The sequence below is a fragment of the Rattus norvegicus genome, chromosome 11 (assembly GCF_036323735.1).
Source record: "Rattus norvegicus strain BN/NHsdMcwi chromosome 11, GRCr8, whole genome shotgun sequence".
NCBI lineage: Eukaryota > Metazoa > Chordata > Mammalia > Rodentia > Muridae > Rattus > Rattus norvegicus.
The window spans coordinates 68581148-68597029 of record NC_086029.1 but is presented as its reverse complement, the minus strand read 5'-3'; the positions used below and the strand labels follow the sequence as shown (position 1 = coordinate 68597029).

At 41.6% G+C, this 15882-nt stretch overlaps 1 protein-coding gene across 9 annotated transcripts in view; it reads right to left on the bottom strand.

Moving 5' to 3' along the window:
• Tmprss7 (transmembrane serine protease 7) overlaps positions 1-13320 on the bottom strand; it is a 45491-nt gene extending 32171 nt beyond the window's left edge. For 3 of the 9 annotated variants that reach the window (XR_010055941.1, XM_039088183.2, XM_039088187.2), the window contains exons 1-2: positions 5378-13310; positions 2834-3041 (exon numbers count right to left, since the gene is read on the bottom strand). Coding sequence is in view for 6 of the 9 variants with exons in the window: in XM_039088183.2 (XP_038944111.1) it covers positions 2834-3041; positions 5378-5425 (256 nt within the window). In the remaining 3 variants the exon portion in view is untranslated. Of the gene's footprint in view, positions 1-2833; positions 3042-5377 lie in introns of all 9 variants that reach the window. The other 6 variants (XR_010055940.1, XR_005491007.2, XM_063270393.1 and 3 more) reach the window with 6 other exon arrangements.
• Between the last annotated feature and the right edge of the window lie 2562 nt (positions 13321-15882).

Below are 15882 nucleotides of genomic sequence, written 5' to 3'. Positions count from 1 at the left end.
TCAACCCCCAATATAGTGAAGTCCTTGGATTACCTTTGGGTCTCAAGAGATTTGGTGGAGAAGAAAAAAGAGGGGAGGAGTAGCAGAAATAGAGGAAGAAAATATCTTCTGGCCAGCAAAAGGCCATCTATCAGGTGAAGCTAAACAAAGATGGTTGGATATAAAAGATGGAGTCCACAGGAGAGGCAGGAATCCACCCTCTCGTGAGGTCTACCTGGGGTCACTTGGGCCAAAGCAAAGACGTGAGGCTATGGAAGGATGGGGAACAAAGGGCAGAGAACCTGGTGTGGGGGTATGGCAGTGGGGTAGGGGGTTGATCTTCTCTTTGTTATTTTTTGATCATTGGGTTCCTGGCCTTGGCAGAATGTCTTATCCATCTGTACAGTACCGCACTAAATCTCACACTTAAAACTAGTAATTGCTTCTGTCTTTGTTTTTCCAGGGAGATCCTTCTTAGGTATTTTATTATTGTTGTTGTTGTTGTTATTGTTGTTATTATCATCTCACACATCCTTCTCTGATCAGTATGTACTCGGGGCAGAACAGCAGCAAGGCAAAGATGATCAATTTAGCATCAAATCCAGTTACGTAAAATTTAGCTCATCCCAGTGCACAAATCCCTATTGGTTTCCTTGAGTAACCGTCTGCCTCACTACTTATGGTCACCTTCTATAACCAAACTGTATATGTCAGAACTAGCCTGCTTTCTATTAAACAGTTCGTGCTTATCAAACAAGCTCTCCTTGGTTCTCTATGACTGTTTCCATTAAATGAACATCTCTGGCTTTTATACAAATAAGTTACTTCTGTATAATGTTTTCCCAAAACATTAAGTGCAGGGTATTGCAAACACGTCAGCTGGGGTGCAAGGAAAGCATGGGGTATAAGTGCTCTATGTCCATACAAAGTGTGCTGCTTTCATTGCCCATTGTCTGAACTAACCCTACCGTCCTATAATCTCCTTGGATTCAGAGATGGTATTTGGTTTACCAATCTGTCCCATGCCTATCCCGGAAGTCAACTCACACTGGCATTCCCACAATGTATGAGGTGAACATTCAGAAGCCGGTTCTGCAGGCATTGTCTCAATTCCATCTCTAGGCCCATTGTGTGCCGCTCTTCACTAACTACAAAATAACCACTTAAGGATAAAAAAGATAACCCCTTCCTTCTTGGGTAACCAACCCATGGGCTTTTCAAAAGTAGAAAATGCATTAGTTAAGTTTCTAAAGAGTGCCTTGGTGCTAAGATTTAGCAGAACAAATTATTGAGGATCTACTTATAAGGATAAGTGAGTGACTTAAACCACTCTAAAACATTCATGGATTCTTTGCCTAGAATCCTCTTGCCTTATGATCACATTCTAATATCCTTGAAAGCAGATCGAGGCAAGCAAGCTGCTTCTCTATGCATAGCATTTCTGAGACCAAATGTGTGGGGTTTTGTCTCCTCACCAAGCAACACTCCAGTTCTCTGCAGATGGCAATGGGTATCTGATGCCTTCATGTACCTATGCAAAAGTTAACCCCTCCTTCCCATAGTGATGCTCTGGTCTCAGATCAACTACAAGTGGTATACCTCTAAGCAGTCCATGCTGCTTCTACAAATCAGGAGGTCCCATAATCCCCTCAATGGTGACAATTTGTTATGCTAGTTCGTTTCATTATTATTACTCATTATATATGGATTCTGATAAATGATATTATAAAGAGCACAGATGAACCATTAGGTGAACAGGTTCATTAGGGTGAAGCCTGTATGTATCTGAACTAAGAAACTTCTGTCTCTGTGGAGCTAAAACACAGCTCCTCCCAGCAAATACACCAACTCAAGTGTTCTGAACCCTGATTCGTAGGTGTTTTTGTGGATGTCCTATTATGAAGGCATGATTGACTAAGTCATTAGCCACTGATGATTAAGCTTAATTTCCAGTCTCCCTTCTCTTTCTGATGTGGTCTAGATTTGGAAGATGCAGCCTGGCAGTGCCATATTGGTTCCTCTTTCTTTCTAGGCACTTCCAGGTACAAATCGTCTTATTAATATTAGAAAACCAAGACAAAAAAGCAATATTTTAGAAGCTCTGTGTTAGCAACTAAGAACTAGTTGCTAATATTGACAAAATATTATAAATATGTTCCCATCTACCATTATTAAGGACGTTATAAGAATGTCAGAAGCCCCATATCAAAAATCAGGGACTGAGATCACATGTATGTATTCACATGTGTGCTATTATGTGCATTTTTTTATTAAATGAATTATACATGTGAGAATGCCAATACAAGTCAACCAAGTTACTAGGTTGAATTAGTAAGTGTTTTGTAGGAAAAAAACAGAGTTTAGTTTGTCACATGTACCCCAAAGGATCAATCAGATTGACAAAAACATAGTCATAGGGGCAAAAACATAACTGGAAGACAAAGATGTTTATATGAAAGAAGACTCAGGGAGGTGGAAATTTCAGGTTGCCTAGTAACAGGCTGTGGGTGGAAGGCGGAAATGAAACAGCTTAGTGTTCCATTCATCTCCTAAAAGCTACAAATGCATGGCATTTATGAGCCAGTCAACTCCTCCTGGGCATTCTCTTCAGCTCCTCCCTTCCCATCCCTCCTTCCTCCTCCTCTTCCCACCCATGAAAAAAAATAATGGTGATAAAGAAGAAATGGCAGACAACTTGGTGGCTTTCCCCCTTAAAGTCTCAATTCCGTCTTTCCAAACAGTGTGTCTATCTGGGACAGAGGGACAATCTACCAGAAGAGACCAGAGATTGGTTACGCCTGCTGATTTAGGCAGGACCTGCCCCAACCCCAAAGGAACTTAAATGTTCACTTACTGATATAGAGCCATAGAAGTGTCCAGGCTGTGACTGCCAGGATGAATAAAAATACTGTGAAGAGAATGATCTTATTTTGAACATTCCAAAAGGGAGCTCTCTTCTTAGGCTGCTTGCGGGGCCTGGCTTTGCCAATGGGTTTTCGAGGTAGTCTTCTCCCTGGTAGCTTCCCTGGGACACTGACCACCTGGATGGAGATGTTGGATATCTTTTCAAAAGAGAAAAAAAAAAAGACAAATCATTGATTTGAAATAATCCCAAGCATAAATGGAATGACTTGTGCAGGAGACCCCAGTGCTAAAAGGCCTATCAGTCAAGCTATCCATATGAGTGCAATGAGAGGCTTTTAATTAGGTACAGTATGCAGCTCAGAAAATCTAGACATTAGGGCAGGCAAACAAAAATAGCTCAGTGGGTAAAGGCACTTGCTACCAAACCCAATGACTGAGTTTGATTCCCCTAAGCCAATGGTTCTCAACCTTCCTAATGCTGCAACCCTTTAAACAGTTCCTCGTGTTGTGATTAAGATCTGTATTAAACCATAAAATTGTTTTCATTGCCATGTCCTAACTGTAATTTTACTACTGTTGTGAATCATAATGTAAATAAATATTTGTGTTTCCTGATGGTCTTAGGCCACCCCTGTGAAAGGGTCATTGGATGAAAAATGGGTAGAGATTCCCAGGTGAACCACTGCCCTAATCCTAGAAGGTGAGAAGGAATGAACAATTCTTGAGAGTTATTCTTTGACCACACATGCACGTGCCGCGCGTGCGCACACACACACACACACACACACACACACACAGAGAGAGAGAGAGAGAGAGAGAGAGAGAGAGAGAGAGACATGCCCATTCTTATTATGTAAAAAGAGAAGAAAAAACTAGATGGTGTGCCAGCCATAAAGCATACCTCCCAGCACTCCAGCACTCCAGAGCAGAGGCCTGACTGTATAGAGCCAAGCCGACAAAGATATCTGAGAGTTGGGAAGTAAGAAAAGAAGTACGACTTTCAGATGCCTGGGTTGGCCTCATCATCTTTGTATATTTCTTTTGGCACGTTAATTTGTTTTTAATTTGAACTGAACGTCAGAAGGAATTGGGTTTGTGGAAGGATTTGGTTCATGAGACACAATCTTCCTATGTATGCCCTTAAACTCCCAATTCTCCTGCCTCAGTGCCCTGGGTGTTGCGATGACAAGAACATTCTGCCATGCCCAGATGTTTATGGCTTCTAAAGGCTTGTATTATTCTGCTTCTCTCCTGTATTTTCGTTATTTCTGTCTGGTCTCAAGATTGAAAATAAGCATACATGCAAGTTTCTCACATAAATATATTGATTTCCTCATTGTAACTTCCTGACTGAGCTGGGGAAACAAACTAAAGAGATGTGATTATTTTTGCTGGCCTGGAGGACAGAACGCCGACACTGTCGTTTGGTTGTTGACAGCCACTAAACTGGTTGGTGACTCAGTTTCTCAATCAAATAAAAGCTTCACTCTAAACTAAAGCAAAAAATGAAGCAGATGACTCATCACCAGGTAAAATTGCCAGTTTATGGGCATTTGGTTGCTTGAAAAGGGGGGAAATGCATTATTTAGCTGTTTCCTCTCTACCTCTTTTATTTTCTCCTCTACCTTTTGTCATTTGACACTGTGAATTCTTTAATAATGCATGTGAGAGTTTAGCTTCTTAGACAAAGAGATTTATACATGTCAGGGTAACTAAACTCCAGTGATGAAATAACTTTTAAACACACATTCTTTTAACAGCAGCATTCTGGGGGGGGGGAAATCAAAAAACAAAACAAACAAACAAAACAAAACAAAACAACAAAACGACAATCATGAAGACATTAATTGTCTTGACATTGCTGTTACCCTTGCCTCATCCTCTCACCCTCTTCCTCCTTCTTCGCATCCAACCACCACATTTTCCAGTCTTTAATCCTGCCAATTAATGGGATAATATGGGGCCAAGTACACTTTGCATTATTCATGATGCCCTCATTCTCTTTGCCAAACATCCTTGTCAACCCTTGGAAGGAAAAGCTGCGTGTATCTTTCATGGTGAAACTGAACTAGACAGACTTCATTTGATGTGGGATCTTGAAAGGGTGAGTTTGTTCTTCTGGAAAGAAAACCAGCCTCTGTGGGATGAGTTAAGTGTGGAGTCATAGCTACTTTCAAGCATGACTCCAAAGGAGTGAAAGAAGTGTAAGGAAATGCTGGCACATATAGAATGCCAAGGCCCAAGTCAGATCTTTAAGTATCAGAACACATTATAGGCAGTCTCAGCTAGCACTACTCATTAAATTTTAAAGTGGAATTTACGTAGAGATCAGTACAATCTCCCTGAACTTTTTTAAAAACAGTATTAACAAATGACCAACTACAGTCCTTTTAAACAAGCTCACATTCAAAAAAACTATTAAATACTGCAAAAATGATATTTGTCTTCTTTGTATTTACAGACACCTGGATTCATTTCACTAACAGTACACAGTGTTCAAGGGAGAGTTGAGGGCTTCCCAACAATTACTTACTTTGAGGTCTGAGGACTTGCAGGAAGGATCACTTTTTTCTTTGTCCATTTCCCGTCTTCTGTGTGTGACCACGTAGGGAAGTCTGCAGGCTGCATTCACTCACCACCTCCCATGCTAGCTTGAGAAGAATGGAGAGGCAGTTACCGGGTTCAGCTAGCTTACAGAGGAATGGAGTCATCTTACCACCCAGGTACAGTTCAGAAACTGAAGCTCTCTGCTTCATTGTAAAGTTAAAGGGACCTAGCATGCAGCATCTCCCTGACGATGATAGATTTCTGAATGTAGCTTTATGATGGACCAAGGGCTCAGTTCCCTACCAGAAATGCAATCCATCAGTCCAAACATACTGAGAACTCTTACTAAGACTGAGTTAACCAAGCATACATTTTCCTACTGTCCTCTCTGTGTCCTCATCTTGAATGAAACTTCAAAATGGTCATCCTGGGTTTGCTCTTCACGTCTGCCTTCTTTAAGCCTTTCTGAGTCTACAAGACCAGCCTCATTTGCTCAGACTATCAAAAGGATTATCCTACTTATGCCAAGAAGTCTTTACTGGCCATACAACAGAAAAAGCAAGCAATTAAACCGGGTATGGTTCTTAATCCTAGAACTTGGGAGATAGAAACTGAAGAACAGTAACATCATGTGGGCTCAACAGGTTATATTTAGCAATGTAGAAATACATACATGCATGTAATAACCCTTGATTAATAAAAAGAAAACATGAATTTGAAGGAACACGAGAATGGGGTAATGGGAGGCTTTGGGAAGAGGAAAGGGAAGAGAGAAATGTCATTAAAATACAATCTCAAAAACAAACAAAAGACAAAATACAGATATATGCCAAAACAAGTGTCTAACTGTTAAGGGTAGACTCTAAATGTGGGCAGATTTAGTGATGACATTATGTTCTTTCAATATTAAGTTCTAGATGTTATTTTGCTAAGATACTTTGGTGTGCTTACAGACAGGAGCCTAGCATGACTTCCTCTGAGAGGCCCAACAAGCAGCTGACAGAGACAGACACAGATACTTACACCCAACCAATGGACAGAAGTCGGGGACCCCTGTGGTTGAATTAGGAAAAGACTAGAAGAAGTTGTGGAGAAGGGCGATCCCATAGGAAGACCAGCAGTCTCAACTAACCTGGATCCCTGAGATTTCTCAGACACTGAGCCACCAACCAGGCAACATACATGAGCTGGTCCAAGGCCCTGACACAAATACAGCAGAGGACTGCCTGGTCTGGCCTCAATGAGAGAAGATGCACCTTACCCTCCAGATTCTTGAGACCCCAGGGAGTGGGGAGGCCTGGGGGTATATGGGGGTTATGGGGGTGGGGACAACCTCTTGGAAATAGGGGGAGGGGGAAGGGGGTAGTAAGGAGGAGGAATGAGATGAGGAACTGTCAGAGGGTGGACCTGGAGGGGGATAATGACTGGACTGTAGGAAAAGATTAAAGATAATTAAAAAAAAAAGATGCTGGTGAGGAAATGATCGTCTCTGGGAGTGAAATACACTAGACAGCCATAGATCTGACGAGATAGGGCGAAAGCTGGAGTATGAGGCATACAAGCTCGTAGGCAGCTTGGAGAGCAAGCATTCTTCAACCTCCTTATTGTGTTAACTGTTACTGAAGTTCTGAGAAAGAGTTCCTTAAATTCCAGAACATATCACAAAAGACACATAAGGATCAAATGCAGGCTAATGTTCCCATTACAAACAGCTTGAAAGACAGTCCCTCTCACCAGTAAAGGTCCTGTGCAGAAGGAAGTAAGGCAAGCCGAAAGCACACAGTGACCTGGCTTCAAGGAGAAATATCTCTCCATTTGGGTCAGAAGTTGTCGTGGAGAAAACAAACTTAACCTCAGGGTAAATCCAAACCATAAAAACCTTGTAAGTATTTCAACTCTCTGCACCAAAGCTACCGCACACTGAAGACTTGGCATAGCCCTGAGTCATGCATCCAGCGTAAGCAAGGTTCTGAGACCTTGGCCTAGAGCCACCGGCAGTGGGAGGTGACTCATCCATCTTTTCCTAACTACAGGTGAGGCCAGCTTTTCAGTAGCTGAGAAGTGCATTTCCACCCCTCAGGTTCTGCTTCCCCCTGCTCTGATAGATGCAGGCAGAGAGAGCTGCCCTCTGATCACAGCTCACTGCCAAGTCCTCGGGATGAGTGGGAATGTCAACGTTCCTCTGGTCATCCCTAATGCTCTGTAATAAACTGATGGCTTCCCGCTTCCTCTTGATTCACAAGAAGGACTGTGATTGTAATGCTTCGTGTCATATCCCACGGACCTTTACAAGAAGAAAAAGCATCTTGGATCTGAACTACTCTGTCTCCTTAACTGGGTTTCCTCCTCTAGACCCCACCCATGCTGAAGCTGACCTCTGCGTTCAATATTGAGAAGCACAGCTTCCTAAAATGACTCCAATATCACTTTTTGTCCTTTACAGACAGAGCTCTGTTTATCTGTCCCTGCATCCTGCTATTCAAAACACCAAAACACCTGACTGTGTCCTTCTGTCACAAAAACAGATCCAACAAATCATGCATTTAAGTCTTTATTTCTCAATGTACTCATCCATCCTTCTGCCTAGACACTTATTGCATGGCGTTTGGTGACACAGCACATATTTTTAAATGATAAGATATTTTATTCTTTTTGTTAATGTTTTGGTTGTTTGGTTTGGGTTTTCAAGAAAGGGATTCTCTCCATAGTCCTGCATGTCCTGGAACTCACTTCATAGTTCAGGCTGTCCTCAAACTCTGAGATCCACCTGCTTGTACCTCCTGAGTACTAAGATTCAAGGTGTTCACCACCTCGAAGGGCTTGCATCACTGTTCAGTGGAGGTGTGTAAGCTGCCGATTATACCATCTGGTAAGATGTATGATTCCAGAGATGTGAAGATTAGCCTGCATCAGAGACCAGGATGACATCAGCAGCCCTCCTTCCATGTCTCGTGTTTTCCTCTGGTCCCCAGGACTGCCCATATCTCAGCCATGTTCTACATCCTGCTTATACACTTCTGCAAGGTTTGTATTTGAACCCAAAGCAATCTCTTGCTGTTTTGCTTTTTTGGCCCTAAAAGCTCTACGACGCACCATACTATTTGAGACCTCAATTATAATAAGTCATCAAGCTGTACTTTATGGCACCTCTCACATTGCTTTGTTCATGAATTATCATGTCTATTCAATCCCCAACCATCAACCGGCAAAGTTATGATCTTCCACGCAATAGTTGATAGAAAGGAAGGAGGGAGAGTCTTGACAGAATTCTATTAGGTCTGGGGTTTGGTTCCACCCTATATACAAGCTAGTAAGCTAGCCTCTTACCGTCTCATGGGTTCTGGCTGAACACAAAGTCATTTACATTACTTCCTTTTCCCTTTTAAGTGTCACAGGAGTGTCGCATCATGGTCTAGGTGGATGCTGTTCTCACACTGTGTCCACATCACAACTGAGGGTGTCAGAGCATGGGGACTATATAACTTACACATGAAGCAACAGACACATGGTTGAACATGAAGATACCCCCGCCCCATGTTTCCCTCCAAACACATCCTGAGAATCGAACAAGGTGCAAGTCAAGACACTGCATTCTTGACACAGTACATTATCATCTCCAAAGTTCCAAACACATCACCACAGGCCGAGACATCTAAACAACCACAGCAGAACCTCACTGTCCCACAGCCCTTAAGGTCAGAAATGGGACATTACGGTGTTTAGCAGAGCCATGCTTCCTTTCAAACCTCCTTGTTCTTGTCTCTGATCATTTGCCAACAGTCACTGATGTTTATTGGATAGCCACTGTCCCCAGGTAGACTCATCCATAGTCAGCCATATTAACCCTTGGGAAAAGGCAAACTAAAAGTACAGAGAGCCAGCAGCCCTTGTGTTCTGGTTTAATCATCCCACTACAAAGCTCTGTTTTTCTTTTTAAAATGTTTTATATGAGAGGTGCTCAGCTCAGTCTACACACGTGGTTGGATTAAGGAGCACTGCGGTTTCACTTACTGACTTTTTGGCTAAGATCAAGTGACAAACCTTGGTGTGGACTCATTCCCAGCTACACTGACTCACAGGCTTAACCAGATGAACAATTATAGAGGCTCAGACTGGTCTGCAGAAAGCAGCAGTCTCACAGAAATCCATCACTTTCATGAGCTACCTATGACCCCTGTCTCACAGGAGAAGCTGAACTAGCTTATGTCCTGATAACAGAACATATCTGTTGCACTAAAAGTATTGATTTTAGAAATCATGAAAGCTCATAATATTAAAAAGAAGTGACAGTAAGTGACTAGGAAAATCCAAAAACAATGGAAGATGAGAATAATTACGAAGGAAGAATGAAATGAAACATGAATACAAATAGGCTGGGTACAGAGAAATGTTGATAAAACAAATAGAAATGCTCCTCCAAGGCATTGTAGATATTGTTCTGTGGCCTAGAGTGGCCTGGAGAGTAAACACACTCAGCCAGGAGTCAGGACCTGCTCGGCCTTGCAGTTGGCATTGCCAGCAAGTTCCTGTCGTTCATGCTGCTCCTTACTTGCGGCTTCAGTGTGGTTGCCAGGACAACCACTTTGCAGACTGTGTACAGAAGCTGGGATCCAAACAACAAACATCCTATTCAATTGCTTGCTTCTCACTGTACTCAATTAATGGCCTCAACAGCTTTGACGTAATTTACAAACACCAAGTAAGAGATGCATCCTGGTAGTTCTACTCATTGCTTTCACAGGAGAGAGATCCGGATTGACATTCAAACACCAATGTCAGAAATCGTACCCATCCTGTTCTCTCCTCTCAAAAGATGAACCATTTCAGAATTAAATTGGATCTTTTCTACCATAAACATGTGCATACACACACACACACACACACACACACACACACACACACACACACACACACCTTGCTCAACTGAGAGATTCCATAGAACTCGCTGTTTTGTTTTGTTTCATTTTGTCTTTGAAGTCAAACGTTCAGCATTGTTTCAGCCAACACAAACAATGTCTCTATGTATTTTATGATACAACGACTAAATTATTTTTTGTTCGTCCAACTGGCATCTCTCTAGTCTTGCCCAAAGTTGAAATATTCCGGTAAGTATTGATTTACTGAGGTTCTCCTGGTTGTCTCATGATTGCTGTTCTCATAAAATGATAGAATACAATTGATTAAGTTTGTGGACCTACCAACATGAAGGAGACTCCATGTCTTGCACTTTTGTAACAGGCTTCTGGCTCTTCAGGGCACTACGTGGCAACCTCTTACTTTCTCTTTAGGCATGCGAGTGGATGTCTTTGCTAACCCTCACAGGATCCCTCACAGGATCAAGACCAGAAAGAATCCTGACTTAAGTGATAGTTTTCCACCTTCTTAAGTTGAATTTTCATCACTAGAAGTCTCTGTTAGCATCCACCCACGGTCACCCACAGCTGCCAAATCCCTTTACTCTGAGAGAAGGCTCTTCAGACCCACTCATCTGCCTTGGTGTGTTAGCAAAACAGCGGAGGAGGGACCCTGTCTACAGGGCTGGTGTCAAACCTTGAGAGACATTCTCCACAGTCGTCTAGTCAGGAGAAGTGACTGTACAGCAGGAGGTTTGCTGCCTGACTCTTCTCATGAAAAACCTACACCACCTACACCAGTTGGGGACTCCATGTTCCTTATGTTCCTATGCTAAAGCATAGAATAGAAGCTGATACATCTTGGGTGCTCAGAAAAATCTTAGTTGTTGTATTAATTATTAGTTAACCACTTAAGTCATTTCACGCAGTGTTGCCAAATACCTAATTTCAGGAATGTTGTTTCTTTTGCTTTTAGGGAATTGTTTCAGACAATTGCTTCTCAAAATTGAATTGTACTCAACAGGAATAGCACAGTTACCTTAATCTTCCCCTCTGGAAAGGATGCCAGACTTACATAATATATACATAGCTTTGCAGGAAAAATTCTGATCTAATTTCATGTGAAATTGTCCAATGTATTATAAGCTACATTAAATGTGAGATATTTATATACATGCAGGAAAGTATTAAATGCTTTGAGCTGAGCCCAGAGTAATCGACATATCTGTGACTTCCTGAGCTACAGTTGGAAAAGGTCTTCATTGTGAGTTTGGTCTGGGAGAGATCAAGTGCTGTCTGAGTGCAAAGACCACATGTTTACTCATGTACTCCCTAGAGCTCAGCCCTGGGTCTGGAATGAAGAAAGTAGTATTATATTGTGATGTTTATAAGGCTTGGGAATCACAATATTCACAATTCAAAAACTTGGATATTTTTCTTTATTTGTCTGTTTGAGACAGGGTCTCACTCTATAGCCCTGACTGACCTAAAATTCTGTGAAGACCCGACTAATCGCAAACTCACAGAGATCTATCTACCTCTGCTCCCCTAGTGCTATGATTAAAAATATGTGTCATTATATCTGGCCCCCCAAATCAGATTTATTCTCCAGTTTTAAAAAGTAAAATTATGTACATATGTTGTGAGACTGGCATAATCATTAAAGGATATGGATTGTATAGACAGAGTCTGACATTTAGCACATGAAAAGTAAGCACGCGCTAGAGTGTGAATGCATGAATCAGTCTAAGATTCATGTTAATAGTTATGAGCCTAGTCTCCAAGTGTTAGCCTTAAGAAGGGCCGTTTCACTGATGGGGGATATGCCATTATAACTCTTGGGGAGAAAGAATTATTCTTTCTTCAGAGTATTCCCATTTGGTAGGTTTTTCTGTGTCTCAGTGGATGCCCCCCTCCATGCACTTATGGACAATACTAATTCAAATTAATGAGTTAGCATAAAAACAAAGAGAAGTGTTTGGGAGAGCAACATGCTGCGAAGGAATATGAGGAAAGTTAGAGGGAGAAAGTGGGGTGAATGTGGTCATATTTTGTAATATACATGTATTAAATTCTCAAGGATAAAGAAAATGATAATGTAAGTAAATGTTATTCATTGATACTTCCTATTGCTCTTGCAACAAGGTGTTAAAAAACAGAAAAGTTTGAAAATCAATAAGAAGAAGGAGGAGGAGGAGGAGGAGGAGGAGGAGGAGGAGGAGGAGGAAGAAGAAGAAGAAGAAGAAGAAGAAGAAGAAGAAGAAGAAGAAGAAGAAGAAGAAGAAGAAGAAGAAGAAGAAGAAGAAGAAGAAGAAGAAGAAGTGGTCCCCCTGAGGTCCAGGAGGATGGTGCAGTTGGCTAAATTTGTGTCTTGAAAAAAAAAATGAAGACTTGAGTTGAATTCCCAGCACCTTCAAAAAAATAACTATGGTGGTATGTATTTGCAATCCTAGCACTGAGAGAGACACAAAGATGCCTGAGGGTTGCTGGCCACCAACCTAGCCTAATTGGAGAGCTCCTAGCCAAAGAGAGACCCTGTCTCAAAGGAGGTGGTCAGTATTTCTGAGTATGACATTTAGGTAACTTTTGGCCTCCAGAACCATGTTTTACACACACACACACACACACACACACACACACACACACACAGAGAGAGAGAGAGAGAGAGAGAGAGAGAGAGAGAGAGAGAGAGAGAGAGAGAGAGAGAGAGAGAGAAAGGTTTGGTTCCCTCTTGGGGACACAACATTAGAGTTCCATCGTCGAAGCTGAGGGCAAAGCATGAGAACTTCAGGTACCTTGATCTTGGAGGCCCAAGATCTACAGCTGTAATAGGTTTCCATCATTACAAATTGTCTGGGCTAAAGCATTTTTCGAAAATAGCTCCATCAGATCTATGGTATCTCTCAAGTGAAAGTCCCACAGCTTCTTTCTTTCTAGTTTGTTCTGAGACAGGACTTCTTCACAGACCATTTGTCATTTTTGAACCTGTGTGAGCCAAGACCATCCCATTACAAGACTGATGTAATGTTCTCTCAAAGGAGTATTGATCCAAGAATATGGAACAGAATGGATCTTTAACTTTAGCCTACAGAAGGCCATTCAATATGTGTTTCATTAAAATAAAGGTCAGTAGGGCAATATTGGCTCTAGACAAATGTGCACTTTATGAGATTTATCTTTGCCCTTCAAACTGGCTTTACCTTCGTAGCTCAAGGCTATAAAAGTTGTCATATTTATCTTGAGAATATATTATAGGCCAGGAGCCACACCAGAGATTTGGATTGTTCTGAAAAATAAATCAATTAACCACATCTCACTTAAGCTCTCTCTGGCCTAAAGCATTCAAGTGGAATTCCAGAAACAATAATTTCTCTTCTGGTGCCTTGCTTGGTGGTCATACTTACCAGCCAACCGTCTCATTTCATCCAACCCTGTCTTCTTCATGGGGTCTTTATAAGCACGACTTGCTCATGGATTTAATGGACTATGAAGCCAACGTGGAAAACGTTGGGATTGGGGGCAGGGTACTGAGATTTCTGAGAAGAACTAACTTTGCAGTTGCCTGTGGACTTTGGATTCCATCGATGCCCTAACACAACATCTTTTGGAATATTCACAATCTTCGAAAGAAGGGTAGTTCTAATGAGAGTTAGAGAAATTGGTAGGGATTCACTTTGTGGGTGGTACTGTAAACTGTCAGTGTAGGTGGTAATTTGGTAATATTAGGCAAAATGGATAAACAAGTCTCTACCAGGACATTTCTTACGGTTTTATTTTCAATTGTATGACTAGACAACATTTTAAAAATTCAACAGTTCACAGATGAAATAAGAGATGACATATGATGTCACTGGATTTTCTTTTTTGTCGATATATTATTTTGTTTAAATTTACTTTTTGAGACAGAGGCTCACTATCAGTCCAGGCTAACAGGATTATAGAGGTGTACGCCACACACAGCATATCTAGTAGGTTTTCAATGATAAGTGTTCAGTAGATTCCATGTAAAAGATCTCTTCATGATGAAAGGATCAGTTCCTCATCTGATCTTGCTGCAATATGCCACAGGCCACATGTATGCCAAGAACATATCTGTGCTCCCTGTCACTAAGAAAGCTTAATTATGGGCAGTATGTCACTAAAGGAAACATACCATCAAGAGATCATGAGGATGGAGAAATTCAAGAGACACTGCATGTTTGCTCAAGACTATAAAAGTTTTGCTATTTTGAGACTATGTTATATAGCTTCAGAGCCAAACTGAGCTTTGACTTTGCTGAGTTACAAATCTGTTAACCATATTTCACATAAGCTCTCTCACTTAAAATAGTCACTAGGAACCATAATCTAAACACATGCATGCTAGCACAAGTAAGTTGTGTATGCAAGTTATCCCAGAAGGTAGAATGAGTCTTTCATCAACCTCAAATTTCTAGACCATTTTACAAAACTGTCAGGTAATAAATATAAAGTGGCTTGTAGAATCAGGTGTGCTTTCCAAGGAAAATTAACTCAGATATTCATCTATTGCAGGCTATACTCAAGGTCATTTTGAGCTGGCCCTGTGCCAAAATAAAAATTAATGTTAAAAGAAATCCAGTTCTTTTTCTTTTGTTTGTTGCACGTGCTAGCACAGCCCTGTGTTGATGTGAAAATTCTTACTTGTACAATTAACACCCTGTTGGCATCACAGAGAAAAGCTGAGCACGATAGATTTAAAAATCCCACTCACGGGGTTGGGGATTTAGCTCAGTGGTAGAGCGCTTGCCTAGGAAGCGCAAGGCCCTGGGTTCGGTCCCCAGCTCCGAAAAAAAGAACCCCCCCCCAAAAAAAAATCCCACTCACCGATCTTCTAACTTGTGGTTTTAGTGGCCACAGGAGAGGTATTACTGAAGATGCTTGAGATTTGCATGACTGTTTAAGTTTACTCGCCTACAATCACTACCACTTACAAGTATAAAGGATGCATAGCATGCTTCATAAGTCTACAATTTAAGAGGGGAGAAAGATTGCTCTTTTAAAACATAGCCCTGAAGCTCTACCTGGTGGAACCAGCCTGTATCACAGCTACTCAGAAGCTTGAAGGATGAAGCATACAAGTTTAAGGCCTAACTGAGCTTCAGAGGAAGCTCAAGTTATTTTGGGCAACGGAGTGTGACTCCGTCTCCAAATAAAAATAAAAAGGAGGACTTTGGATATAGGTCACCATAGAGTATTTGCTTTGCATGCCAGAGGACTCAGCATTGCAAAACCAAGGGCTTATCAGGCATAATGCCTGTCACAGTCAGTGTCCTATTGCTGTGAAGAGACACAGGAAAGCGTTTAATTGGGGCTGGCTTACAGTTTAAGAGGTCTAGTTCATTATCATCATGGTGGGAAGCAGGGTAGCACAGAGGCAGACATGGAGTGGAGATGTAGCTGAGAGCTACATCCTGATCCAAGAGACTGAGCTTACCATGGACTTTTGAAACCTCAAAGTTCATCCTCATTGACATCCACATCCTTCCTCCAACAGGCCTACTCTTCTTAATCCTTTCAAATACTGACACTCCTTAGTGACCAAGTCATCACATCTATGAGCCTATGGGAGATGTTCTTATTCAATCCACCATGATGCCATAAGCCTGTAATTCCGGGA